This window comes from Bombus pascuorum, chromosome 10 (genome assembly GCF_905332965.1).
Source record: "Bombus pascuorum chromosome 10, iyBomPasc1.1, whole genome shotgun sequence".
Classification (NCBI taxonomy): Eukaryota; Metazoa; Arthropoda; class Insecta; order Hymenoptera; family Apidae; genus Bombus; species Bombus pascuorum.
This window is the reverse complement of record NC_083497.1, coordinates 8,187,640-8,215,406: the sequence shown is the minus strand read 5'-3', so window position 1 is coordinate 8,215,406 and position 27,767 is coordinate 8,187,640. Positions and strand designations below refer to the sequence as shown.

At 36.3% G+C, this 27,767-nt stretch overlaps 5 protein-coding genes across 24 annotated transcripts in view; 1 reads left to right on the top strand and 4 right to left on the bottom strand.

Moving 5' to 3' along the window:
- The first annotated feature begins 65 nt into the window (after window positions 1-65).
- On the top strand, window positions 66-4,571 carry LOC132911325 (carboxypeptidase B-like). 2 transcript variants are annotated; one of them, XM_060967934.1, is made up of 7 exons: window positions 66-374; window positions 1,037-1,231; window positions 2,514-2,633; window positions 2,850-2,983; window positions 3,226-3,401; window positions 3,494-3,722; window positions 4,048-4,571. In XM_060967934.1, the coding sequence occupies exons 1-7, from the start codon at window positions 77-79 to the stop codon at window positions 4,408-4,410; spliced, it is 1,515 nt and encodes a 504-aa protein (XP_060823917.1). In that variant the 5' UTR covers window positions 66-76; the 3' UTR covers window positions 4,411-4,571. The 2 variants fall into 2 exon arrangements, with proteins under 2 accessions (XP_060823917.1, XP_060823918.1); XM_060967935.1 differs by lacking the exon at window positions 2,514-2,633 and having other exon boundaries at window positions 4,048-4,567.
- On the bottom strand, window positions 4,552-6,573 carry LOC132911391 (venom peptide isomerase heavy chain-like). Its single transcript, XM_060968011.1, has 4 exons — window positions 6,566-6,573; window positions 5,603-5,980; window positions 5,082-5,397; window positions 4,552-4,743 (listed from the first exon to the last, which is right to left on the bottom strand). The coding sequence occupies exons 1-4, from the start codon at window positions 6,571-6,573 to the stop codon at window positions 4,573-4,575; spliced, it is 873 nt and encodes a 290-aa protein (XP_060823994.1). The 3' UTR covers window positions 4,552-4,572.
- Window positions 6,574-6,602: 29 nt separating this feature from the next.
- Window positions 6,603-11,243, bottom strand: LOC132911390 (transmembrane protease serine 9-like). Its single transcript, XM_060968010.1, has 8 exons — window positions 11,100-11,243; window positions 10,601-10,895; window positions 9,754-10,069; window positions 9,190-9,345; window positions 8,319-8,418; window positions 7,743-8,049; window positions 7,066-7,369; window positions 6,603-6,984 (listed from the first exon to the last, which is right to left on the bottom strand). Exons 1-8 carry the CDS (start codon window positions 11,140-11,142, stop codon window positions 6,823-6,825), a joined length of 1,683 nt encoding a protein of 560 aa, XP_060823993.1. The 5' UTR covers window positions 11,143-11,243; the 3' UTR covers window positions 6,603-6,822.
- A 332-nt stretch (window positions 11,244-11,575) lies between these two features.
- Window positions 11,576-19,233, bottom strand: LOC132911321 (carboxypeptidase B-like). The gene is made up of 9 exons (XM_060967927.1): window positions 17,781-19,233; window positions 16,960-17,274; window positions 16,776-16,875; window positions 16,293-16,398; window positions 15,371-15,532; window positions 14,113-14,326; window positions 13,436-13,651; window positions 13,003-13,187; window positions 11,576-12,202 (listed from the first exon to the last, which is right to left on the bottom strand). The coding sequence occupies exons 1-9, from the start codon at window positions 17,966-17,968 to the stop codon at window positions 12,027-12,029; spliced, it is 1,662 nt and encodes a 553-aa protein (XP_060823910.1). The 5' UTR covers window positions 17,969-19,233; the 3' UTR covers window positions 11,576-12,026.
- Window positions 19,234-19,325: 92 nt separating this feature from the next.
- Window positions 19,326-27,767, bottom strand: part of LOC132911304 (tensin-1) — a 181,583-nt gene continuing 173,141 nt past the window's right edge. For 15 of the 19 annotated variants that reach the window (XM_060967866.1, XM_060967867.1, XM_060967877.1 and 12 more), the window contains 8 exons: window positions 26,879-27,484; window positions 25,597-25,943; window positions 25,068-25,157; window positions 23,652-23,763; window positions 23,291-23,474; window positions 22,640-23,005; window positions 22,014-22,296; window positions 19,326-21,626 (listed from right to left, as the gene is read on the bottom strand). In XM_060967866.1, the coding sequence (XP_060823849.1) occupies window positions 21,467-21,626; window positions 22,014-22,296; window positions 22,640-23,005; window positions 23,291-23,474; window positions 23,652-23,763; window positions 25,068-25,157; window positions 25,597-25,943; window positions 26,879-27,484 (2,148 nt within the window). In that variant the 3' untranslated portion in view covers window positions 19,326-21,466. The remainder of the gene's footprint in view (window positions 21,627-22,013; window positions 22,297-22,639; window positions 23,006-23,290; window positions 23,475-23,651; window positions 23,764-25,067; window positions 25,158-25,596; window positions 25,944-26,878; window positions 27,485-27,767) is intronic. The other 4 variants (XM_060967874.1, XM_060967875.1, XM_060967879.1 and 1 more) reach the window with 3 other exon arrangements.

Below are 27,767 nucleotides of genomic sequence, written 5' to 3'. Positions count from 1 at the left end.
CGTTATTCCCGATCGTCGACCGGCTCGAATATTATAAAAGCAGGGACCATTGTCGATCCAAGAATAGTTGTGCACGATGAAGAGGACCGGTGAATGCCACAGTGCGCGTTTCATCGCGTTTGCGTCTCTTCTCTTCGTTGTTCTCGTCGCTGAAGCGGCGGTGCTCGATCGTCAAAAACGAGAATTTGTTATTCCAGACTGGATCGAGATCGTGGACGAACCTGTTGCAGAAAATTCGAAAACGATTCAAAGGGCGGTTCGAGTGAGGGACGCGAAGGTAACATACGATGGCGCACAGGTTTGGAGGATCCAGGCATCCGAGACGCAGAAGGACTTGGTAGCGAACGTGACCATGGACTGTCAGGAGGCTGGATGTTCGTAAATTAGAAGAATTTATGTTATCGATACACACGAGAGAAATTATTTATTTCGATGGATTTCGATAATAGGACACTTCACATTCAAAATCATAGAGATTTTAAATTGTAGGTTTTTTTAAGTTGAGAATGAAAGGAATTTTTTAAGGATTCATTCATTTTTAGAATTTCTTCTGTTTCCATAATTAGGAATTAATGGATTTTTTGAATATTTAACAGTAGAAGCAAAAGCTTCGAATTAATTATCAACTGATAGATATATATAAATTTTCTTAATATTAAAATGTTATACTTCTCATTAGTTGCCTCTGGTATTCTTAAAAATTTTGCTGAATAATTGTGTCCTTATCATATCTTTTATTCATTAATGATTTTATCACGCCAATTGAGGATTAATCGCCATTAGGGATTAAACGCCAATTAATGGGTTATGACATAAACTCAGTTTGTTGTAATATATATATATTACATGTATTAATATAAAAAATGTAAAATAGTACGAATTTATGTTACAAGCGAATACAATGCAAATCGCTGGATCGATCAAAGAAATTATTACTAAATATTTAACTTTCTTATTAGACACTCTCATCCAAAAATGAAACGTCTTTAAAAAATGTTGAGATACAATTGACGTTTTATTTTTGTTCCTCTTATAGTACTCTCTTTATGGGTTGGAAACGACACAGCAGTGGACGTAATGGTTCGTTCGGAAGAAATTTCAAGAGTGTCTCGCTACTTGAAACAAAAAGATCTACAATATCAAGTAGTGATCGAGGATTTGCAGAAAGCGATAGACGAAGAGAATCCATCGCTTTCCCAGGAAGAGATGGACGAACTGGAAGGTCGCAAAGGTTTGTAGCAACTTTCTACCATTATTCTTGTATTTATAGCAAATTCCTTTACTATACTTTGGTTTGCTTCCGGTTTCATGCTTTCCTCGCTTAATATTCTCTCGTCTATTCTCCACTTTCCGTACAATTAGCCTAAACTTCAGCAACTAAGACGTTTTAATGATCCGACATGGTCGACGTGAAAAAGAAGCGTCGTTACATTTGACAGTGAAACGATGTTTCACTTGTTATTTTACTCGTTCCACTGACACGAATGGCGACGCTGCGGCAACTCGTTTAAAGCGTTATCACGCAGTCGAGTCACGCAGCGAAGAAAGCCAAGAACAAATCGTCCCTACACGGCCATCGGTTCGAAAGTGATTTAGATAAGTGAATTTTATCAAGTCGAATCATCGTTAAACATTCCGAGTCAATTTGGCCGAGTGAAATTTCAATTCGTCTAACGACATTTTAATATCTTCTTGTGTTAATGATCTACGATTGTGGTCGAGCACATTTGGATTTAGAAATGAGGTCCTTTAAAAATCGTTATCCACAGGTTATTTCCGATGAGAATGTACGAGGTTATCGCCCTCGTCGCGATTTAACCGGTTAACCCAGTTTCAACACCATCGACAATGCTGATTAACATTAACAGTTACATGTGCTCGAGTGTGTCTACATTAGTGTGCGTGCATCTGCAACACACGTGTGACCGCACGTTTTCACGAACAATTTTGTTGTTTCAATCGCGGTACCGTTACGCCTTTCCAGCTAGTTCGTTGGAATACGCGTTGGCAATCGGCCCGGTTCGAAAGTCATTCGAAATAGCGAGAAACGAGAGTCTTGGTGATTCGACTGGAATCGCGAATGAATCGAACCTGACGCGATACGTAGATTATTACTAGGGAGATATTTCTTGGTATATACTAACGATTACTTTTCATTGAAGTGCTTTCGAGTCGAATGATATAGAGATCTTTTCTAAATATATTTATAAAGTTGTATCTGATAAAATTTTCATTATTAAACCATATTGTTATATACTATCTTCAGAACGACTAACATATCAGAATAAAAAGTTTCTTTCTTTAATATTTTAATATTCTAATATTTTACTTTCATGAGTGAATGTATGTCTGTACTAATAAAACACTATAAAGCAAAGAGTTTGATATTCTTTTGATGAGGTGAAATCTCTAATAAGATTTTTCTAGTTTAGACTACGTCAATTCCTGGCTATGATTACAATTAACAGGCAGAAGTACGCCACTGAATATTCAGCTTCTGGGTAATTTTTTAGCTCGTTCTGCTTGGTGGCAGGGAGTCGCGATTAGGGTGCCAAATAGATATTCACGTCCTCGTCCTCTTCGTTATCCTGTAGCTAGCGTGTACGGTATCGGTGGCCCTTGGCGTTTCAGGGGTGAGCTTCTTGCGCGTATAATCCGCTTCGTTGATTCAGAACCATTCCTCCTAATTATTTTTATTAAATCACCTATTCAATTTATTCTTTCAATATATAACTGTCATATATTATTTGTTTATTTGCCTCTGAATCCACGGAGCGGAATATTATCATGTGTCGTTTAAGGACACCGAACGTGCAACCTCTGAATAATCTTGAAGGTATACGTGTCAGGTCATCGAATGGAATGGACCAGTTATCATCGACTCGAGGACATTCATGGATACCTTGATTACCTCGCTGAGACGTTTCCCGACGTTTGTTCCGTTGTCAGCATTGGTAACTCTGTCGAGGGCAGACCTCTTAAGGTATGATAAAATACAAAGATTTTCAAGTTATAATCTCAGTCCTTTGACAGCGTAATAAAACGACGATAAATTCAGAATGTACGATCTAGAAGATAATTATTTCTTTATTCTCAAGAACTGTTGCATTGTTGGCATTAGATTTGGTATTAGATTTTTGTAGAAAATAAATAACAGCTACGTTGTTATTAAAAATAATTAAAAACTACGAATACTGAAGAGAAGGAATAATGTGTGGTATGTAGGTTTTAAGAATCAGCAATGGAAAAGCAGACGCCCCAGCATTGTGGATCGATGGAGGCATCCATGCTCGAGAATGGATCTCACCAGCGGCAGTGACTTACATTATCAATCACTTGGTGGAAAATAGCGAGGACCTCGAGGCTGATTATTATATTCTTCCGGTGGTAAATCCTGATGGGTATGTTTCTATTAATATTATAACATGTATATTTATAGAAAATCATTAGAATGTCTTCTATTTTTTTCGTAACATTTTACATGGTTTTATAGGTACGAGCACACGTTCACGAGAGACCGTTTATGGAGAAAGAACAGGAGAAGGTCTGTTGGTAGTCTGTGCACCGGAGTCGATCTTAATCGGAACTTTGGTTATCGGTGGGGTGGCTTGGGAACTAGCAAAGATCCCTGTCGTGAAATTTATGCAGGCTCTGGACCATTCTCTGAACCGGAAACCAACGCCATTCGATACTTTTTCGAAGCTAGCGCTGCTAATTTTAAAGTCAGTTGAATATTCAGTACACCATTCGTTAAATATAGCACAACTCACAATTATTCGAACAATACACCTATTATATCACTTCTATTCTACAATGCTCACGGTTTTTATCGTATTATATATTAGTTAAAAATTGTACGTGTTTTGAATTTATCCAAGAGATGTTCATTACCTTTCGAGGTTGTTCGAATAATTATAAGCGATCTTTTGACATAAGAATATCTTAAAAAAATGTCCAATTTCAAATTTCGAATACATACATTTTTTAAAGTATCCTCTTAGTAGTATTTGAATAATCGTTTGATTTGCAATTGCTTTTATTTTTTAGGCATATCTAACATTCCACAGTTATGGCCAATACATTTTGTACCCATGGGGTTATGACAAACGCGTTCCACCTGATTATGCTGATCTTGAAAACGTTGGCAGACAAGTAGCGGCTGCAATGAAAAAAGCAGGGGGTGCCAACAGCGTTTACACGGTTGGAAACAGTGCTACTACCCTCTACGCAGCTTCCGGTGGCTCCGATGATTGGGCCAAAGCTATTTTGAAAATGAAATACACTTACACGATAGAATTGAAAGACACTGGAAAATATGGTTTCGTTTTACCAGCTCATTATATAATTCCGACAGCTAAGGAAGCGTTGGCCGCGGTCATGGTCGTTACGGAAGCTTGCAAATCGTTGTAACCATTGACTCGTGGCGTAATTGTATAAATACAAGTTGATATCGGTTGTTGTGTGTACGGTGTATCTGTGTATTGTAATTATTAGCGGATAAGGCGAGTGATAATTAACGAATGATTATTTATTAAATAAAACAAATTAACAATAACAATCCGTCGGTATCATTTAAGAATAATTTAACATGATCATACTGATCCACGTGACGAAGGCGGACACTCTCGTGTAGACGGAAGGCGCGTTCTTTCCGCCGCAGGGGAATAAACCCCATGAAACGACTCCCACCACTTCTGCTTCGCCAAACCCGTTTCTCGTGATTAATGGCCCTCCCGAATCGCCCTGAAAATAAGAAATTTGTACGTTAGAAGATTGAAAAATTTGCAAGATCGGAAGGTAAAAAAGTTTGAATGTTTGGAATCGTGGAAGATGAAAAATCCGAATGTTTGGGAATTTGAAAGTTAGAGAATTCCAAAAAATTGGAAATTCAGAAGATAGAAAATGCAAAAGTTTGAAAATCTGAGAGATTCCAAACGATGATGATCTTTAAATATAGTACGTGCTAGGATTATTGATACGATTGTATTATTAATTGATAATGATTATATTATTAATGATTATTAATAACTCGAACAATTCAATTGCAAAATAATCCTGTGTTAAAGATTATTTAGAAGTACTTTGCAAGCAGACAGGCTGCCGTTCAGAGGCCCTGTACAAATATTCGTCGGATGTAGAGGATTCTTTTCCTTCGGTTTTAACGATTTAGTTACTGCTTGCTCGCACACATCGTAATCAATAATCGGGAGTATAGCTGCTTGAAGATTCTCAGGCTTTTCGTGAACACGAGTCCTTCCAATACTTCCCCAGCCGGTTAACATCGCCTCTCCAGTAGGAATAGTATCTGGATACGGTAAAGAAACGGTTGAAACAAAAGGATTTAACTCGAGTGGATATTCCACTTGCATCAGTGCAATGTCGTACGGTCCTATGCTCCTAAAAATATTAAGTAAATTAATATCTTAATTTTAAAAACATAATTGTAACTTACAAATGCGAATATTCATACAAATTTATATTTTTATGAGTACAATTAAAATAACGCAACTTAAGTAAAATACTTCGAATACTTTTGCATATTGTCAGTTTTCAGATTTCTCATAAGCGAAGAAAAATTTGTCAACCTAATTGTAAAACTCACCCATCGTATTGTGAATGAACGAATACTCTATTCACTAATCTACTTTGCTCGGTTTCCTCAACAGCCTCCAATTTATATTTCCCAGCAAAGATGTGAAATTCTCCTACTGGAGGTGCCAGAGTTTTGCAATGTCCCGCAGTTAAAATCCATCCAGCTGTCACTAAACTACCGCCGCAGATGTGTCTCGATGGAATTTTTCGTTCTCGGTCACCCCAATGCACCGAAATCTGCCAAGGATGCAACCCTTTCTCCGCGTCTTTTCCTCCAACGATTCTCGTTGGTCTTTGCGCCAGCATCGCCACGCTCGAAATTATATCTATCGATGAAAAAGTGCGTTCAGATAAGATTAGGCACGTGTAACAATGTTGTTTAGGTACACTGATAAAATTGAATACAAGCGAAATAATATTTTCTCACCGTCCATTCCGATGCACAGAGCGAGATTAATGTGAAGAACTATCAATAATCGTTTAAGAATATAATAAACTTTCATTTCTTCGCGGAATTGTTTATCCTATGAGGAACCGAGATTGAATGGTAAGTTTCGAGAGTGCAATCGCGGAAGAGCATTCTGAAGAGGAACTGAAATCTTTCTTCCTACCAGCTCAGAACTAGTTCTATTTTCACTATAGACCTTTGACTTTTTATGGTGTGCATTAATAGAGTTTAGGTCTTAGTTCTACCACCTACCTGATAGTTCGTTTATGGGAATTTTGTTCCGTTATGTGAAAAGGAATAATGATGCTTCTAAGGAAGTTATTAATATTTAATAGTTTTTTCTTTTATCGTTTCTCTCTTTTATGCATTTGTACGTTAGTGGGTACGTACTTGGTTATTGCTATATATTTATTGAATATTTATTAGATCTAAGTAACATTTTGCTTATGGAATTTTTGTCTCATACTGATACTTCCAAGGGAACTAACATTTAGTTAGTTGATCTTTTTTATTTCTTTCATATACCTGTACATTCTAAATTTATTCAATAAAACGAAGTAAGTAGGTGCAACACAGTTTTCTCGATTTTATTGTACGAATCAATTAATCTTCCCTATCGAATTACTTTCATTTTTACATTTCTTACACCTATATATTCTTTCACATATTTGTAGATTTATGTATTATTTAGTTCTTAAATACACATACTATCCTATCCTACACACGTGTATACAATATAATGTACAAATATTTATATTATGACCCCTTGGTACATCTGTTCCTTAGTTCTTAGATATGATATTTTCGATCCAATTGACGAAGGAATACACCTTGGTATATACCGATGCTGCACCCACCGTTCCACATGGAACAATTCCCCAAGAAACGATTCCAATGAGTTCAGGTTTGCTACCGTTGAGGATCAATGGACCGCCAGAGTCGCCCTGAAATGTATAAAATTCACCAATGGAGTTCCATGGGAAAAGTAATAAACGGAATAAATGTAAAAGTGCCTGATTCCTTACATTACACGCTGAAAAACCGCCAGTGAGCGGTCCAGTGCAAATATTTGTCTCGTGTAAAGGAGATGGACCAGTGAGTTTCTCTATGGAACTTTTGCAAGTTTGCAGATCGATGATCGGCAACTCGGCAGTTTGAAGTTTGTCAGGCATGTTTGGAGTAGAGGTCCTAGATGTTGATCCCCAACCTGTCAAGACCGCTTTCCCCGATAATGAGTTCGACCTTGTCAGAGTAATCGCTTTAACCGCGTTGTTTAGTTTCAGAGGCGATGCCAGTTTCAACAATGCGATGTCATATGGAGCTACATCTCTGAAATTATCACAATGATACGTCAGGTTTGTACAGAGTGTATGGTTTGATTCAGTTACGATACATGTTTATATTAAATTTATACTTTTATGCATTTGAGCACAAATAAAGAAATTTATATCTTTGAACTAAGGTACTGTCTCATTCACTAATTATTCTAATCCTTATAATTTGCTATAAGATTATTGTAGGTATAAACCATTATCCCTTAGGTATGAAAATCATACCGGAAAAATAAGATCCTAAGTCCATTATATTTTCGATACAAAACAATTAAGGTGTTTTCTTCAAGTTTTTAAAATTCGACATTGTTGAGTCTTCTAGAAGTATAATTTATATTTTTCATTATTAATTCAATGAAACGTATAGTTACCCCGTATATTTTTCGTGTACAAACGTCTTCACGACTTGGATGCTTTGTTCGGTGCTTTCTGTTTTCTTCAAATTGTGTTTTCCAGCTTTCACGATAAAATCACCATAGGTTGGAACAGCCAGAACACAGTGTCCAGCCGTGACGATCCATTGATTATTCAGGATAGCTCCTCCGCAAAAGTGGGAGTAGCCAAACAGCCATCCCCATTGCAAAGAGACTTGCCATGGATATTGTCCAGGGGTAGCTTCATTTCCTCCGACTATGCGGCTATCGAACAATGGTACGGTAAAGCCACGGTAGGCCTTTGCTGTAAATGCAAACAAATAATTTGAGTTTAGAGTCAAATATTTTCCTATCTTGTGATAATTATAAAGAAACTGCATCTGTAACATCGCTTGATATTACCGAGTAAGAGGAACTATTTTAATATAATTATTTATTATAATCATTTAAAACATTTCCTTAATTTTATTATCATAAAATTACAAATAATTTAATTTCTTTTTTAAGGAATTTTTAACGGAGTCAAACTAAAAGACTCTGGCTATCACTGATTTACGTTGAAAGTTCACTTACAATTGACGGTCGCTGCAAGCAGGGTAACGAGAATGATCACTTTGAGAGACATTTCGATGATTTGCTGTGGTGTATTCTGGCAAGAGAATATATACTGCTGCTATCGATATGGATTATCACGGCTTATCGTCGAAATACATTTCGAGATCGTTGATGAGAGATTAAAAAGATTTCACCGTCAAATTTTTTGTCATCTTTTCTTCCTACGATCGTCTTATCTGTTTTGTGCACGACAGAAATTTTTTATAATTGTAACACGAGAAAATTGGTTATAATCGGTTCGTGGACGCGTGTACTCCAATTGTGCTACTTTTCTCGTGTCAAATACAGATAATGATAATAATAATTAGAGCAGTCGTTAAATATGAAGCAATTTTCGGTATTGACAAGACATTTTGATTTTGAAACATTATTTTCTTTCCTCGAAACAGATTTTTATTCGATATATGTGTCATCTTTGTTTCTCAATCAAACTAAATTTCGAAAGGCAATAAAAAATAAAAGTCTCGTACATTGATTATAGAAATCGTTCTTATTGTTTTCGTTATGGTTTTCTTTTTAATCTCGATTAATCTTTCTGATATATTTAGATTGATTCGAATATGATCGCCGAGTTTCGACATCGATTAATTTTTAATGCCTGACTCTTGCTTATCGATCATTGCATTTGGATTATAATACAAATAGGAGTGGAGGTTAAATTTTATGGTTTTTGATTAACAAATTCATTTTTATAATTTCGTTTATTCAAAAAACTCTACATTATATTTTATGCAAGAAACTTTTTTTTTGTATTATTTATTATCGTCATAGAAAGTTGCTATCGAATTCTGTACAAAAATGTTGAAAGTAGAGGGTCAAAATCAAATTATTTCATGTGAGAGTGGATCCAATCGACGTAGGAGGCAACACGGGTGTAGACGGAGGGCATGTGGCTAGATCCACATGGCATCATACCCCATGAAACGATACCAACTTGTACAGACTTGCCATTAACCTTTTGGGCGAGTGGACCACCAGAGTCACCCTGGAAACAAATCGAATAAATCCATTGATCTCTCGTTCAAAAAAATTTCTAACTAATCGACTCATCTTCATTTGTAATCTTTGTAACCTTCTCTAATTTTAATTCGAACTCTAATTCAATTTCACTGGCTTTTTATCCTAAAAAATCTGAAACTAATCTCTTACTCTACTTTATCAATTCCATCTTTATCTCCAATTATTTTCCATCTCCATTCCGATTTCGACTCTAATCCCATTTCATTAGTTTCTTATCCTAAAAACTCTTTAACTAATCCCTCGTTCTATTTTATTAATTTCATCTTCAACTGCAATCATTTTCTATACATATTCCAATTTCTTACGCACCCTCAACTAAAAATTTCATAATCCAACGCGTGGAATAATTTAAAACGATATGAGATATACTTACAGAGCAAGCAGATACTTCTTTGCCAGCAATTCCAGAGCAGACCTGGGTGTCGAACAGTTCAGGTTTTTGTCCAATGACAGATCCAGAGGTGAGTTGTTTGTAACAGTCATTGTTATCGAGGATGGGTACGACAGCCTTCTGAAGAACGTTAGGCATAGAGGGTCTGCTGGTCTTAGAGATTGATCCCCATCCAGAAAGGACAGCTTGTCCAGTTTGTTTCTCTCCTTGTTTGGGCAGGGTGATTGGTTGGACAAGGTTGTTCAGTTTCAAGGGCGTTGCCAGTTCCAACAGAGCGATATCGTGTTGCGCAACGCCACTATGAAAACACAGAGAAAAGTATGTTAGTGGGATGAGCGATATGATAGTTTATTTGCTTTAAAATAGTCAATCGATCGGAGGAGCCACTCATCTCCTATCTCTTCTCCTTTACTTGAAGAATAAAAAATGTCGAAACGAGATTACGAATTATTAGTAACAAAGTGGGGATACAAGAAAGAAGGTCGTTCGGTTACGTCCTCGAGCAAATCGGGTTCACTTCTTAAGCATCTTTTAGAAATAGGAAGCAAAAGAAAGATGGGAGCAACGTGGAAGGTGAGAAGACAAGGTCTTACTTTGCTCTTTAATTAATGAAATCTTATTTGTCTATGAGAGAAGAAATTCTAAAATTTTTTAAATATAGATACACGAGTAGCAGATACGTATTTCAAATGTTGAAATGAAGAATCATTTACGATAGAAACGATATTAAGGAAAGAAAAATGATCAATGAACAAAATTTTCCATTGGTCAAATCTTTTCCCTCGCAATTTCAAAATGACCATTCGAATAATCCTCAAACAATTCTTACCCTTTGTATCCACTGTGGACTATGCTTCTAGCAATCTCCACGATTTGTTGACTGGATTCAGCCTTGTTCAATTCGTATTTGCCAGCGACAACCCTACTTTTTCCAAATGTCATGATGCAGTGGCCAGCAGTCAAGATGTACTTTTCGTTCAGGATGGAACCACCGCAGGAGTGGCTGTATTGAGTTAATGGTGGCATTCCCCATTGAATGGAAACTTGGTATTTGAATTCACCACGGGAGGCTGCAACACCATCGGTGATACGGGGCTCCAGGTTGGTGGGTATGGCCCAGCAGACTATAAAATATATATATAAGTCAGTATTTATATATCCAGATTGATACACATTTTAAAATCTTTTCTAATATTTTATAAGAATTAAAGTGAAGAAAGTATCCAACATCTTGAGTAAAATCTTGAATGAGATATTCTAAGGTATTAGATTGATGCAAAAATAGTTAAATAAAATAAGTAAGAAGTTATGAATTTGTACTCTCTTACCCTGGAGGAGGAGAACGACAGCCAGAATACTTTTGGTGAACATTGTTGTATGATTGTCCCGATACAACTTGAGAAATCTAGTGGAAATTACGATTTATATAGGATGCTACAGGTCGATATCTGGCGATAATTCTAAATTATAATCGATAACGGATCCACTTGATATTATTTTTACGTCCGATATGTTAACGTTAAGTTTACGTTTTGAAGAACATATTGATTATCGTTTAATATCGCAATCATATTTTTATTAATAATATTGTTACCTTCTTCCATACAATTATATCGCACTAATTGATTATTTTTTCATTAGATATGGTTTGATAACTGATTCATTGTTGTATCGTCGCGCGTTTGTATCGGGGTTGAGCATTTCAATTGTTAAAAAATTTCTATTAAATATAGATACAAATAGGTTACTGACCTAAACCCTAAAAAACATATTCTATCTTATTTCCCAGAAGTGATGAATATAATTTGTCTTTTTTAAATTCATTTATTCGTCCATTCACTTCCTTTTACATCTTACTGAACTCTTATATTTCTATATACTTTGTGTATACTTTACAATATTTACATATCACTTATTAGAATCTAACACGATTATCTGCGCTGGAATATTTAGCTGGAATATAAAACTGGTAAATGCAGTGAATAATAAAATTCTGTCATTAAGTTACAGAATTCTAAATAGCATTTTAATTTCCCCAGTGATAAACTATACACACATTTGATAATTTCGTAACGGAAAATAAATTGCTATTATCTTCGCTTTTGATCGATTCCACGCTTATCAATCCAAATTATCACTGTCACACGAGATGGATTCTTTCCTTGATATCGATAGTCGTCGAAATCATTGAGCCGATAAGACTCGATAATTAACAATTTTGTGTTGAACGACTCGTTTGATAACAGAGATCGATTTCATGTGTTGTAAGTAAGTAGACGAGCGATCGTTCTTATTCCAGCCCAAATTTCACGTGCAGTTGGCACGATCTGTGACGCCGGAAGTAGAAACCCGTACGTGCCACGATCTCGAAGCTCCAGCGTGTAGGAGTATTTTATTCCGGCTACTCCCTTGGCCCAATCGTCAGAAGCACCTAAAATTTACTAAGTATTACAAGTCATACATTTTAATTGTTAAGCAACTTTTCTTACAGTCGCTCACGAAAATATTTGAATATTTACAGAAATATTTCATGAATATATTTTGCTTATATAAAACATTTGGAATTTTATTAGCATCGAAATGAAACTCGACTATCATGATTATATTGGCAAAGTTCCAAACAAACTGTTACACAAATAGATTTACAAGGAATGATAAATAAAGAATGGAAGATTTCTGTTTATACTGTTGAACTTTATATGGAACGAAAAAAAAAAAAAAAAAAAATTATAAATCGTCGAACGACAAGCTTTGCTTTTAATTGGTAATTCTATTCCCTGGAATTTTATAACAAAATAATTTTAAAGTGAAAGAAATAAAATATAACGATTCTAGAAATTCCAAAAAAAATTAAAAGGAAGTAGTTTAATTAATTTTGTGCCAGTAAAAATTCGATATATAAAATAGACGTACAATTCTATATTAAATAGAAATTAAATTATCTTTGTAAATTAATTACTCTCCTACAAAAGGCTATTATGTCCTACAGAAGATTATTTCTATAAATACGAATATCACTTTTGTTTTAATATTTTATGATATGATCTCATTTTGCCTTCCACTTATTTATTGTTCAATAGCCCATTATTTATCAGTTTGATTATCTGTCAGCACGCGAGTACGTTTTTGTTCGTAAATTGTTGAATATTATCAAACAAAGTAGATAAGAACCATTTACTTTGGTATCTTACCTATCGTATCTGCTTAATATTGATTTTCACGTGATCGTACCTGAGGTTGGATATAACAGATGTGCTGATGGACCAAGTTGATAATCGGTTCCGTGTATTTTCGAAATGGCTCCTATCGCTTTTTTAGCTACGTTCGCTAATTCGGAATAATCGGGCGGTTTTGAGTACGTATATCCCCATGGTACCAGCCACATTTGTGAGTACGAGTGCAACGTTAGATAAATCCTAAAAGCATTATTCCATCCATCATTTAAATCCATGATCTGAATTAACTTCGATTAGGTCGAATCGGATTTAACATTACCGATGAAACCGTTCGAAACCGCTACGTACAATTTCTAAAAATAGGTCGTGAAAAAGATAAATCACTCGAATACGACAAGCGTTTGTTTCAGATTACTGAATTTAAAAAATCGTAATTCAATTAACTGACGATTTTTCAAACGCCTTTCTAGATTATCCTATATACCTACCTAATATTTTGTTTGTTAGCCAAGATATAATCGGCCATTGCCTTCGTTTCCGGTTCGGAGAACGCGCGCGGTCCGGCGTAAGTCTCGTGGCAAGGGTCCAAGCTCGCCCCACCCTCTTCCATTTCACCCCAATGGTAGTCAAAGTTTCTATTCGGGTCGACACCCTCGCATTTGCCCCATAACCACCCTGTATAATGGTTCACTAGCTGGAGAAACCTAAAATGGAGCAACATACCCGTTCGTAAGTCACGGGATACTGAAAAGAGGCGTAAATGTATTTTGCAATTATTTAACCACGTATATTGTAAGTAAAACTAAATTATATTAACATTTTTTTCAGAAACAGTGATTCAGAAACAATGCTGATCAACTATATAAATTAAAATACAGGTGAAACTGACAATTACGATCGCTATTTGTAAAGATTTCTCTTGGAGCTTGCGATAATAGTTATGCTTCCTTTTCATGACAAATAAATTCCTCTAAATAGGAATAGATTCTTCATTCTTAAAGATGGACACTAATTGTGTATTTATAAATCTTGTTATATGAAAATAGAGATAATTTAGTTTGTGAGAGAGTTTTATATATCGATCCACCATCATCTTCAGTTAAGGAGATAACGAACGAGGTGTTTCCTTGAAAAAGATCCAAGAAATCGAAGAACGCAATCGTACCGACTGTCATCTTGATTTTCTGCATGATTACTTCTCGTCTTCCTCCATAATCTGTCGCCAATGTGAGTGAACTCGTAACCATCCGGATTTGCGACAGGTAAGATCATCCAGTCCGAATTGTCGAGCAATTTAGCGTAGCTCGAGTTTTTCTCGACCAACTGGCTGACGATGTAGGTCGCCACGGCGGAGCCGATCCATTCGCGTGCGTGCATACCTGCCGAATGTAAGGACAATTCCAGAAAAAAACACATAACGGGATAGGGTCACGTGGAACGCGTCGAGCATAGAAACTCTGCTCTCTCGAAAATATTTTGAAACGTATTCTTGAGAAATTTTATTGACTTAGATTGTACTACGTGGAAGAAAAGGTAGACAATATTTTTCTTATTACGTTCGTCATTTGCATAGAGCGATATCCTCCGGCGACTTATTGCTATTTTTTATGACATATCATTCGAGTAGAAACGGGACGTTAGAAAAGACATGCAAGGCAATCTATTCAGGAATAACTGTCTTCTCGAGGAGGATATGGATTTAATTAATATGGTCTTTATACTTTGACTTAGATGAAGTGCCTAGATATAAGTGTCTGACGCAACATGTACCAAATGTACGAGATGAACTTAGATAACGCGAATAAAGATACAATTATCAATAATAACGTAGCGTAGGTACCCGAAGGTATTACACAATTAAATAGCAAACATATGAAAATCTGTTGATTCCAAGGAATATTTCATACAGCTTCCTGTATTCTTTTTATTAAATTGTTATGATATCCTGCTCTTTATGTATCTACATTTTCTCCCTGTAAATCCTTGAAGTATTTATCGCAATAGGAAGCAACATCATACAGGAAACGATCTTCCTTTGAGAACGAAGAAATGAATTTAGAAATTCCCTCGTACGTACGATCTCTCACGTTACTATGCAGAGTCTCGGTTCAGTTAAAACATAAATCCACGGGCTGTCAACGAGAATAACAAAGATCCGGCTTTCATGTTAAAGACTAGAACACGCTACAACTCTGCAGTTTGCTGTATCCTTAGTTCGACTCCAATAGAAAATATCAAGCACGTACAATTGCTGGTCCAATTAGCGAATATTAGTCGATTGACAAGTAGGTATCTTTCTTATAATTTTACAATTTTACGTCAAATAAATACGATAATCAGATGATTGTAATTTGTAGAATTTGTTTGTGAAGTTGTTGAGTAATTTGAAAACTTGTAGGTAAAATATAGGAGCAGCAACTCACCAGCGTCTATCCAAACAGCCGGTTTGGCTTCACCCTCTTTATTCGGTCCAGTTGAAATTTTTATCATTTTAATAGGTTGGTTTTCGTAACTATGTCCTATAGTTATCACTTCTGCTAGGCTTGGATAATTCAAGGCTAAATATTCCAAATATTTGACGATTTCTGAAAAAAACAAAATGTTCGTATATTAAAATAAATTATTGTAAATTTCTATTCCAAAGAGATGCTAACGATTGCACGAATTGTGTTCGAAAACTTTCACGATTTGACACGATATTCATCTTGTTGTAGAAATATTATCTGATATTATATCATATATTATGTTATAGGATATGACTAGAAGATTGAAATGGTAGAAATAGATTGAAGACACTGGAGGAATCTGAAACCGGACGACCAGATTTACATTGGAAATTTCAGAAGAATTTTATACAGAAAAGATATAGTATAGACGAATTAGAATTTTTGGTGTTTAGTCGTTCAGTTTTCAGCAATAAACTACTAGACATTTTTTACTAAAATCTTATGTTTGAAACGTAGGATCTCACTGCATCGTGCGACGTTTGAACGAGGATTCGAGTCAAAGATCAAACATATAATCAAGTATATAATGTGCAGTTTGTCTGAAGCTTGACATCGAGGCATCCGACGTGAGTAAAAACCTGTTTATCAAATCTTTGTTAATATTTTCCTCACTCGCTGGCTCAGTTTAAATATCTTGATTATTTATTTCTTTATCTAATACGATGACGTTTAAGTAAACAGTGCTTCAATTCAATTAAGTATATCAGGGATAATTTTTTCATTTTCTCGTAGGTGTCATGCACGGATCATTATTTCTTCTTCTGAGAGAAAGGTAGTAACACAACGCGTTCGTACATTGTTGAATAAATCGACGAGTATTGTATGGAAACGTACTTACCTCCATATCGATGGTACCGTTTCCAAGTCATACTGTGGCCATTAGTCATGACAAGATCTTCGCGTTGCTCCTTTGTCATTTTTGGATTCTGATACGCTATTATTTTCTATTGTAGGGAATTAAACGAACAATTGAAGAGGGAAATAAATTAATGTCACTGTAATTAACTTTAGGTATGATATTATAATTTAAACTATATCCTTACTATCTCTGCTACATTTTCAATATGCGTAATCACGTATTACAATGATGTGTTAATCTCTAAATTTTCTCAAGACCATTAAAATCGAAATTTTTTAATTCAAAGTAAAATCCAAGTTCAAATGGTCGAAACTTGAATTTCAAGGAAAACTCGAAAATCGTAGCAAGGTCAAAATTCTTATATCTGACTATTCCAATTGTCTTTTATTGGTAATTTCTTATTATATAATATTGTTAATTAAATATTTGCGTTAAATATTCTGTCAATATTATATCTCGTACCTGAAGGTCCGGCATTAGCACTTTGAAATCGATCCCTTTGTTTCTGAAGAATGTTTTCACATCAGAGACAAGATCTGGTGCGATAACCACGTCTGTTGTCCTAGAATATCAATCTTAAATACGATTCTTTTGTAATCTATCAAATTACGATTAAAGGAAATTAACACAGATAAAGAACACACACTTGTTGTACATTGGTTCGGTCCAAAACTTAACATCTTCAGGCTCAGTTTCTTTAAGATCTTTCAGGTCGTTCACGTGTCCTTGTGAACTTGGGTACAATCTGATCAATTGATAATTTTTGTAGCTAACTCTGGACGACCGCGGTTTGAAATTTTTCTCTGTACCGATAATAGTAGTCATGATGGAATCGATTCCATTAGCTACCGCAAAAAACACTGATTCAACGATATTTACAAAAGAGAATCCTCTGCCATCGTTATCGATCAATAAATCATAGTCAGTTTCGTTCAATGTAGTATTGTCTTCATCCAGATATCTGAAACAACAACTTCGATTCTTTCAATGTGATCCGTATTCTCGTGATCAATAAACATCCGATTATCCTCTGTATTTCACCAGAATTTAAACAAATCTTCATTCGGAACTTGCGGATCATTATTGACAAGTATAAATCGATCAATCAAAATAAAGTTAATCCAACGTATACTCAATCAAATATAATTCACGAAAAAGTTAGAATCAGTAGATTGCGGATATTTATGTATTTATGGGAGATTTAAAAATAAATTTGACGTACACAATATACGAAAAAGTACAAAGCGTGCAAAGTAAAGCACCGGTCATAAAATTTAGCAGATAAAACAAATCTCTATTTAGGTTCTGTTTCTTGAATTATAAAAATTTGATATATACACAAATTCTTTTGATAAGGAAATATTTTTCTAATTCTTTATTTCTAAAAATATAAAATTCTATGAGAATCCATAATCCAACTAGCTGTTTAAAATTCGTCACAGAAAATAATATTTCTCGAAAACAAACCTTGTTTCACGGTTTCCTTTGTCGGAGGACCAATCATCTTTTCTCATGGAAGAACAGTCGTAATTTTCTACGGGCAGAAATTCCAAATCGCCGCGCTGTGGTCGAGCAATGACTCGATTCGACGCGATGATGATCACTGATAAACCGATAAACACGACGCGCAGGATCGACTTGAAGTCGACAGCCATGATTGGCCTTTGTCAGGCCAGGATATGCGACCGTCTCGAAGTCTCCTCGTTGACTGATCTGGTGATTCGAGCCGAAACCAGTCTTTCTCGGACTTGTTCGTCGTATGCGAAAAAGGACAATTTCTCTGGGACTGCCTTACGAGCGCAGCTTACGGGATTTCTGTATGGTATTCAGTACTCGACTTCCTCGTGAGAACTTCTAAGACCTCGCTTCGATAGTAGATCGAAGGTCCCGAGGTTAGTGGAATACACATGATTCTATTGGATCGTTAGTAACTTAAACAATATTTTACTACCATATTAGAATTTTATTAAATTAGGTCTGTGCTCCGTTTTATGGTGTTAAATGAAATAAATTTTACTTCGTTAGTTAGCTCTACATGATCTTTTTTATTAGATTAACGACTGTTTTTCTGAATGATTTTTTTAATTCCAAATAGTTCCTTCGAGATTACAAAGTGTATTATTTCTTGTCATGGAAAGAGAAATAAATGATATATTCCTTATTTGATAAATAGAAGACACTGAAGTATCTTGTTATTAGTTATTGTCACGTATTATTTAATTAGGAAGATTCTCAATTCAACATTTAGATATTTCGTACAAGTTTATGTGATACTAAATATCTTCCAATTTTGAAAATATTATTTCAATCTATTGTGTTGCAGAGATGATGGATGACACTGATAAAGTTAAATGCGAAGTTCTTCTTGCTTCTGTTTTAGGAATTTGTAAATTTCCAACTCGAAAGCGTGCAATTTTAAACAGGTTAAAGATTATACAGAAGAAAAAGGACAACGTCTGTTGCCTCATAATTATGTTATACTGTGTCTATGAAAAAAGTTTATTGCACGTAAGAGGAATCCGGTTCATTGGAGGGAAACGTTCCACCATTTTTCTTTGCAGCGCGTCTCATTCCATTCTAATCTGCTAACGGTAATCGAGAGGTAATTTTCTATTACCGTAGCTATCTCTTCGCCGAATTCCATTCGGATAAGGACAAATGTAAAATATGAAAAAGTAAAGAAAATCGATTTAGTTTTCTGGAAACTTTTCCTTTCATTCTGAGCAATACTTTACGTAATAGTGGGCGACTTGTAAGTTGCATATTCTTGAATCAAAGAAAGTAGCTTGATATCTAGTCGATAATGTACAGATTTCTATCCATCAGATCTATCCTACTTTTCGAGTGCAGAAGTATGACAGCTCTAGATGCAATTATTCAAACAAGAAAATTACGAGGAGATTTTTCTCAGGAACAGAGGGAAATGTGGATTAGGCAAAATTTATTCCTTTTCTTTTTGGATACTCTTTTAAACGTATTCCTGAAAATAGGATAAAAATGGATTATTTGATATTACGCTGCGAATATGGTTTATTATCGTTACAACTATAACAGCATACCGTTCTAGTATGCAGCAATACAATTATTGCGTGAACCTACGTAATAATAGAGCGTAAATAAGTAATAATAATTAATAATTATTATAATAATGACTGGTGTTAAATTAATGTTACTCGGTTAGTCAGCTTTCCACGTGTACGAAAATTGAAACATATAAAGACGAGACAACGATCGTGGTTCGCGGCCGGAAACGCGGCCACGAACAACGACTACGAAGAATTAAAATAGAGAGGAGGATCGAGAAGAAAGATCGGATGGTTTGTATTATTCTCGTCTTTTACAGATCGAGATCTATATATCGAATTCTCTGTACGTTCGAGTATACACATCGAATTTTGACTAGCACACAGTTTCTGACAAAAACTCCTCACTCTCCATTTCTTCTCCAATATCATTGGTTCGATAACTGGAAGAGTCATCTGGATAAAGCAGAGGAAGTTTAATAAGAGCCCGACCGACCGATCTTCTCGATTGCATTAAAACAGTGTAAAAAGTAGACGAAGGGGAAAGAAAGAAAATTATCGCGACGTCGAGGATACGATAAACAGTTTCTTTTTTTTCTTCTCTTTCTTTTTTATCGTAAATCCCCTCGTGGCACGGTATTGTCGTAATTACATATAACATTTCTTTCGTAATAATTGACTGCTTATCGTCGTCCCCGCCAATTGGATCTTCCTTCGTCGATTCTCGAATTCTTCTTTCACGAACGAAGGACGTCGCTCGCGAGGACGAATAAATGGCAAGAACCTACGGGGAGTCATTAAACAAAATGTGATGTTTCGTTTCGATACGCTACTCCTCATCGAGTATCGTTTATATTTTTGTTCCGTCACGTTGACGTTGTTGGAGGATCGATCTCTCCTCTTTCTTCCGTTCGCCCCATTACTTTATCCCTTAACTTCTCATCTCTTCATCCGGCGAACAAGCATCGATTCTCTTCTCGATACCTGTTCATATTTTCTGTTCAACTTATTTACAGTTATTTATAGAACGTTTTATTCGTAACGTTAAACCGCTGCTTTCTTTTGGAACATCGCGGGCTACGATACACAGGCACGGCTCCGCAACGACGTAACATTTTCTTCGATAAACATTACTCGAGAGTCCCAAGTATAACGTGATTAATAACGTATATAGATATTCAACTATTTTCTTGACTTTTCTTGCATTTTTTCGTAACAGTGTACATACATACGTGTAACTATTTCTGTGTGTGATATTTTTTACGATCGAGACACGTACTCGCGAGTCTGCGCTTCGAATGCGCGACGATCTTCGAGATTCGCGCATAGAGCACGATCGATTACTCGTAATCAACTATACCTACCAGCTATCGGTACGTTCGCTTGCATATCGTTCGTGTAATAGTTTCGCGCTGGAAGCAAAGTATAACGTCGTTATCCTGTAACTTCGTCCCTTCACAACGAATACGATTAATGGAAAACGAAAATTCTGTGTAACATGCGTTGCTCTTGATGATGGTTTACGTTAATTAATGCAGGAACGATTCTCGATTGCAGACGTAAAAAACTGGTACAAAACGGTTAATCATAGACGAATAATCGTTACAATTATTCTTAAGTTAAATCTTCGTGTTTCTTTTCTAGAATGTAACACAACGAGAAGTTGCAATCGCGTCATCGTACTTTGCTCCGATATAGTTTATATTACTTTACTATTCTCTAATATAATAACCAGCAATAACGATCGTCGTTAATAACATTCTCTTCTGAATAGCATGATCACTGACACGAGGATGGAACCGAGTTTCCCATTTCACTTGGATACTTCTTCATTTAGAACAATAACGATTCAATCTCTATCGTTAACTTCTACTGTATTTTTGCTTAGAACGTTCATGCTCTACTGACTCGATTCTACTTCACGAAATGCATGAAGACCTATTACGATAGTCAACTAACGTCCTTCGAATAACACGATCTTGCTATTATTCTTCGTAAATAATGTTCGATCCGTATTCATTCTTCATGATGAATCGCTTCTATCTTGTCTTCGTCGACTTTCTGTCCGCGTTTCAGAGATGAAACCGTTATTCAAGCATTCTGGAGGACGTGTGCGACGAATAAAACAATTTATACGATGTTGGCCTTGGCTATGGAATTGCCCATCATGACCTTGTTCACGAAATTCACTATGGCCGTGGCTGGTTGTTCTGGTTCTAGCTCCGCGAACACGTGGCATTGGTTGTCCGATTTGTGCGCCGGTTTTCTAGCGACGAATCCAAAGCATCGACTGGAAAAAGAGAATCAGACATACAGTAATAAATCAAACTTATGAGAAAAGTTGGTCGATTTGAATTTTAAGATATCTTTGATTGCTTTGCTACATTCGATTAAATTCAAAGTTTGCAACTAATTCAGCTTGAATTTCAAAAGAAATATTAGACAACAGATTTATAACCTTCGATTAAATGCCAATTCTAAAAATAATTCAGCTAAAGTTCCAAAGCGAACATTAAATTACAAAGTTGCTATTATAGACTAAATTTTAATCTGAATTCTAAATAATTTCGATTTGAAGGCGCAAGGAAATAATTTTAGGTATCTTCGTGGTAAAGTAAAACTAGTGGTAAGTTTAGGAGAAATTGGAATGTGAAAAGAATGAACATAAAGAACGTACTGGGCACTGACTGAGCGGCCAGTTTCCTCGCTGGCGAAGTCCCAAGTGCGTTCCTCCGTGTCCAAGCCGCAGTAGCTGATATTGTTCGTGGGATAATGCCTACGGAAGAAAAGCTTCCGTGCGTTATCCGTCAGAGTTATTCCCTGCGTTGAAACTTTGAAATGGACGATAGTCGCTGTAGGCAGTGGCTTCTGCTCGAACATTGTCGTGACTGCCTTTTTGATGGCCTGAGGACCCGTCAGTGATTCCGTGTCCATGGTGAATAGGTATAAAACATTACAGGCTAAACAGAAATTACAAATCATAAACCATAATGCAATCGAGAAATTAAATTAACATCTATCTAATGACGTAACGTATGCGTCATGCGTATCTCTTTTTATATACACATAATGATGCATACGTATGCGTCATAGGTCTTCATCGAAAAAGTTTGAAATTGCAAGAAACTCCCAAGGCAAAGAACTTTGATTCTGTACACGTTTAAGTTTTATATATAGTTAATCAAAGAATATTCGTATTTTTGAAATTATTGAATTCGAATGATTAATATTCTTTGATTAATATTTTCCATGTGTTGGAGATTTGACATTAGTCGAATATTATAAATTTCCTTAATGAATTACCTGCACCCTGTGCAAGCAGTTGCTGTGTGCTATTCGTGCCAGGTGAATCGAGAGCTCTGGCTGCAGCTTCCGGTTCTGGGAGCAACAGCTGGCAAGGTAGAGCCATCGCCATCAAACTGTGTTGATAAACCAATGCCGATAACGAGCTGAATACTGGCTCGTTGGCACATCCCTTCAATCTAACACCTCTGGATGTAGGCTCGATCAAAAAGTGCCTGACTAACTCGCTAGACGGGTCTTTGGGACTGCTTGGTGCACTTGGAGGCGGAGTTGCTACCTTCAGAGCGAGTCCAAAGGCTCCTGGGAAGGAATTGCTATCTCGAACGACGAATGTTCCTGGCGCTGCATCCTTCAGCATTGAGATTGCTGAAAAATATCAATACAGATTCGTATTTACGTCGTTCAGACTTATTTCTTTCGGATTCAGACTTTCACAATTAAAAAATTTTTCAAAAAATGAATAAAAATTCTCATAAATAAAGTTCCTGTAAATTCATAAAAATTAATAATTTAGTAAAAATATTGCTTCTACGTCGTTTGTCTATGGTTAATTTATTATTTGACGAAAGTCTGATTAGGAAATTAATATTTCGTTTGTAGATTATTCGAGATAGATAGAATTCTAGAAGGAAGTTTCAGTGAAATAAGTACCTTGCTCTCGAGATATGTTGGGCTTGTACCAGATCCTGCTGGTGTCGCGCACAAATTTTACGTTGACATCGGCCACTTCTTGCGGCTCGGTGTTCGAATGTACACTGGATCGTCTTGAACCGTAATACTGGATCTGTGGAGATGACTGGCCACCACTGTTTATGGATGTGTACGATGTGGCACTCTAAAATCCAACCATAATACCTTCGTCTCAGAAACTATAATAGCTTTAATACAATGAAAATGAATACTCGTACAATAAATAAAAATGCAATTAGAAACACGACAAACGATCGATTAAATCTATACAGATAATAATTGATTGAGAAATAATTCGTAAAGTATATTTGGCTATACGTACCTTAGGACTTTGGGCAAATTCAATGTGAGTCGGAGTACCAGGGCTGCGCGAGACAGCTTGCGATTGTTGTTGCATCGTTGGCTCGTTTATCGGAGAAACAGATCGGTCCTTGCTACAAGGAAGCAATCACAAGCATCGTTATAAAGTGCATTTCGAGCAGGATCGTTTTCCGCGTGCAGGCAGACGCGTGTATTTCGTGATCTCTGTGTGTGTACAGTGTACAGATGTGTGTTGTCAGGTGATTCGTGCAAGATGGTGTACGCTGTGAGAAAACATCGGAAATGTGGTACATACAAGAACGAGGAAAAGATTGAGGGCCAGGAAGAAGGAATATCGATAAAGGAAACACAGGCGAAGAGACAGAAAAAGAGCGAGAAAGAAATACGATTGCACGAATACGTCTCGTAACTTACAATTCTTTTTTATCCTAAGAACAGCGATTCACACACGTCTATATACACGTACAGTTGTCAGCAAAAATTCTTGTCATTGATTAAAATGATAGTGCATATATTATTGTACATGTTAATTAGTGATATCGAATGTCCTCTTTCTTCGTTTCATATTATTAATAAGAAGCCTGTCAATGAATTATTACGTGAGTTTTCTTTGGCATATTTTTTCTTTTTCGTTTTTTGCTGTGCTGACATATTTGGACATTCGTTGCATGACAAAATGCTTTCAAGGTGGTTCACGATGCAAGAAGCTCGAGCTTTTGTTAGTCCGACAGGTGCAATATACACACTCACACACGACGAACAATGCGTGTTCTTAGCTCTTCGTTTTTCATCACGATGCTGAGATCTGCAAAATCCCCTACAACCGCATCGGTCCAAAATGAAACACGGAAGTTTCATGCATTACAGCTACTTTAACCCTTTGAGAGTGTACTATAATGATAAAGAATTTAGAGTAAGTGATTTAGAAAATAATTATTGCTTTGGCAACATAATTTCTTGAATTTTTAGTATCAGATTCTTACAAAAAATATATACTTTGCCAATTATAAATATTCGGACACATTGGGTGTAAAGATGTACAAATCAGAAGAGTACAAATTAATGAAGAATTAATTAGTAATTGCAAGTAATCAGACGATAGATCTAGATTATCTCTTAGAAATACAGCAATAATAATATATTTTATTATGTTTTGCTCATATTTATTTCGAATTACACTGTGAAAGGATTAAAATGTTCAAGTCGTAAATGTATATCGTCGGTCAGATGATATTTTGACATAATTCTTTTGATGGTCATATACGATGCGGTTGCAGTGGAAGTGTATTGATACAAACGGTTAATGGCACGACATTAAACATTCACGACATATTTGCGAAGTCAACGCATTTCTATCGTTGAAAAGCGCGAGTTCGTCATTTGCCACGTGTTCCAGTGCTCTCAAATAATATATTACCTATAGTCGAACGACGCCGATTGGTTAGTGAGCGGCCATCGTTTGTTATGCGTTTGTTTAAGTGGCCCGCTTGCCGGGAAACTCAAGCGTCTAGAATCACGAATATCGTTCTGCGTCATAATCATTGCTTCCATCAGCAATGTTCGATGGAAGATAATCCCATCAAAACAATTTTGCTTCAGCATTCATTAGGAAATAAAAAATAGGAAAGAAAGAAAATCACTCAGTTCCATTAAAACAAAACTGAAACTTCAGTCATTACGAGCGTGAACTAATTTTCTTACCCTTCAAATCATTATCTTCGTTATCCTCGTTTAAATTACTATTATTATAATCTTTTATGTTAAATTAATCGTGTAAAAATTCGAATACAATAAATAAGGAATGAAAGTTATTCGACTTTTGAACTTGATTTTATATTATTCGTAGAATAAATAAATCGAGCTTCCCGAAGCTCCAATACTATTTTCGCTAATCAGAGAATGAAACAAGTTAATAATAATGGAAAAATAGCAAAATAGTCGCCCACCTCTGTGTTGTCGGACTCTTGGGTGGAAGTCCCGTCTCCTTCGAGACTTCTCTTCGTTCTTCGATGTAGATCGTTCGTTCGCTGCCATAATTCCCGATGTTGTTATTATTGTTCCCGGTTGATTCCACGTTGTGCACGTTGTTGTTGTTGTTGTTCACGTTGTAGCTTGTGTTCGTGCTATAGGAGCGATCAGCCGCGAACGTAACCGTAGGCGAGGAATTGTTCACGTACGGGGTTCGAGGATGTACCGGAAACGCCGGAGTTTGCGGCCTCGACGCGCTGTTGACCACCGTACTTCCGGGACTGACGCTCCTCTCGGTCCACGATGAAGCAGAGTCATTGTGCGACTGCAAGTTTTCATCAAATTTTCATGTGTGCTCCATCCGACGTATTATTAAAAATACGCTGAAGAGATGCTGCGCACATCTAATCAATCTATGAGGCTTATGAAGCAATTTGAAATGTATATGTATGGTATATGTATACAATCAATCTAAAATTTATGGTGAAATATGCAGATAGAATGATTCGAGAGAAATCTAAGACATTTTTAGTCTTAACCCCTTTGCATTTGGAGATACGACGTGATATTATATATTTGGTCGACCGAAAAGTTTCTTTCGTTTTATAAGGAAATAATGGATGCACAACATTTTCCATTTTATATTATTTTATCGAATTACGTATGATTCATTTTGTTCCATTAAAATAAAGATCACAACGTTCGACAGATTAGGTTTCATGTTTATATAAAGATGCGTTGTTGTAAAAGACGTGTCTGTAAAAGAAAGACACTTTTCGGACAACCTAATAGTTAAAGCTTCAGAATATCTTTTCTATTTTTAACATTTTTACCCCTTTAATCTTTAGTTAAACGTACTAATGAGAGATAATAAAGTTATATTAACAATTTCCCAGTTGAACGGTTTCGCTCAAGTGGAAATATATTTTTACATATATCCTCAGCCATCTCTTCTTTATATCAATTATTCCTTATTAAAGTTTAGTCATAATGCAAGATCACACGATTTTGATGTAGTAGTCAACTTGTTACTTAGATATTACCACATTTCACGTTTCATTAAAAACACGAGTTAAACATCTCATTCGTAGTTGCAATAGAGTTAAGTCTACATCTATCAAAAAGATAAACAACCATAAAACAACAACAACAAAAAAAACACAAAATATTTCTCTCCATCCTTCCATGCAGTCACATAAAAATGAAAAACATTAGAATGCAAGGTACGTGAGGATTCCTGCGGGAGGAGGCTGGACAAACCTGGGTGCAATTCTGCCATGCTTTGGGCGACTGGTTAGGGGAGCAATTAGTGCTGGCAAGGTTAACAATGTTGCTCCTCGCAGTTGTCGTGGTTGCTGCGCTGATGCTCGTGTGATGATCGTTCATGTCTGACTTGTTAGTCATCGATTGGGGTGAGCGAATGGGCGAAATTTCAGCCAGTGATTGAATGAGGCTCACGAGAGGGTCTGGATTGTTCGGTGTGCTCGATTGCTGATCGACCATGGTCAACAATCCTGCGTCCACGTGGTCGGTTGTCCTGTCGTTGCTGGTCACCGTTGTTCTGCTGATACTTTGACAAGTCACAACTTGATTTCGCGACTCTGGTCGAGAATTTCGAGTCAGAGTCGAGACGAAATCTGGACTCGCCGATTGTTTCTGGTCCGTGTGAACGTTGCTGGCGGCCAGTTGCTGCTGTTGCTGTCGATGCTCGCGCAACAGAGCGTCAGCGCGAGCAAAACTATCGCTACGAGACTCTGGTCGTGGTGGTTGAGGCTTGTCCGTATTAATGAACGTTGCTTGTTGCTGCATTGCTAATCCTAAGGGTTGCGTGCTTGCTAAGCCTGAGCGAGGGGATGTTGGAGGGCTCTGAAAAGCAAGCCAAGCGCTTCATGCTAGAGGGAGCTGGCCGTTTTAATCCTTTCCTGCCACGCTCTATGTTTACACGCGCTGATTTCTTATTAGCCATCGGATCATCGTGGTCCTTTATTAGCACACGTTAATCGTATTAATTTGTAATTACACGGTTACCTTTTAAGATTCAGAATCGTGAATATGGAGATGAAGTTAGAACGATGATGAATTTTCTATAACCGGTTTGCCAGTCATAATAAATATCCAAGGTAATTATAGGTTCATGATAGGTATATAT

What these genes read in the sequence shown, in the direction of transcription:
- LOC132911325 (XM_060967934.1), top strand. Translation starts at nt 77, where the DNA reads ATGAAGAGGACCGGTGAATGCCACAGTGCGCGTTTCATCGCGTTTGCG. An exon ending in TCGAGGGCAGACCTCTTAAG is followed by an intron (nt 2,984 to 3,225) that starts GTATGATAAAAT and finishes TGTGGTATGTAG; the next exon opens with GTTTTAAGAATCAGCAATGG. An exon ending in CCGGTGGTAAATCCTGATGG is followed by an intron (nt 3,402 to 3,493) that starts GTATGTTTCTAT and finishes ATGGTTTTATAG; the next exon opens with GTACGAGCACACGTTCACGA.
- LOC132911391 (XM_060968011.1), bottom strand. An exon ending in GTTCATTCACAATACGATGG is followed by an intron (nt 5,398 to 5,602) that starts GTGAGTTTTACA and finishes TAATATTTTTAG; the next exon opens with GAGCATAGGACCGTACGACA. An exon ending in GCAGCCTGTCTGCTTGCAAA is followed by an intron (nt 4,744 to 5,081) that starts GTACTTCTAAAT and finishes TCTTATTTTCAG; the next exon opens with GGCGATTCGGGAGGGCCATT.
- LOC132911390 (XM_060968010.1), bottom strand. Translation starts at nt 11,142, where the DNA reads ATGTTCACCAAAAGTATTCTGGCTGTCGTTCTCCTCCTCCAGG. An exon ending in TGTCGTTCTCCTCCTCCAGG is followed by an intron (nt 10,896 to 11,099) that starts GTAAGAGAGTAC and finishes TATATTTTATAG; the next exon opens with TCTGCTGGGCCATACCCACC. An exon ending in GTCCACAGTGGATACAAAGG is followed by an intron (nt 10,070 to 10,600) that starts GTAAGAATTGTT and finishes GTGTTTTCATAG; the next exon opens with TGGCGTTGCGCAACACGATA.
- LOC132911321 (XM_060967927.1), bottom strand. Translation starts at nt 17,968, where the DNA reads ATGGCTGTCGACTTCAAGTCGATCCTGCGCGTCGTGTTTATCGGTTTA. An exon ending in TGCTAATGCCGGACCTTCAG is followed by an intron (nt 16,399 to 16,775) that starts GTACGAGATATA and finishes TCCCTACAATAG; the next exon opens with AAAATAATAGCGTATCAGAA. An exon ending in GGCTGTTTGGATAGACGCTG is followed by an intron (nt 14,327 to 15,370) that starts GTGAGTTGCTGC and finishes TACATTCGGCAG; the next exon opens with GTATGCACGCACGCGAATGG.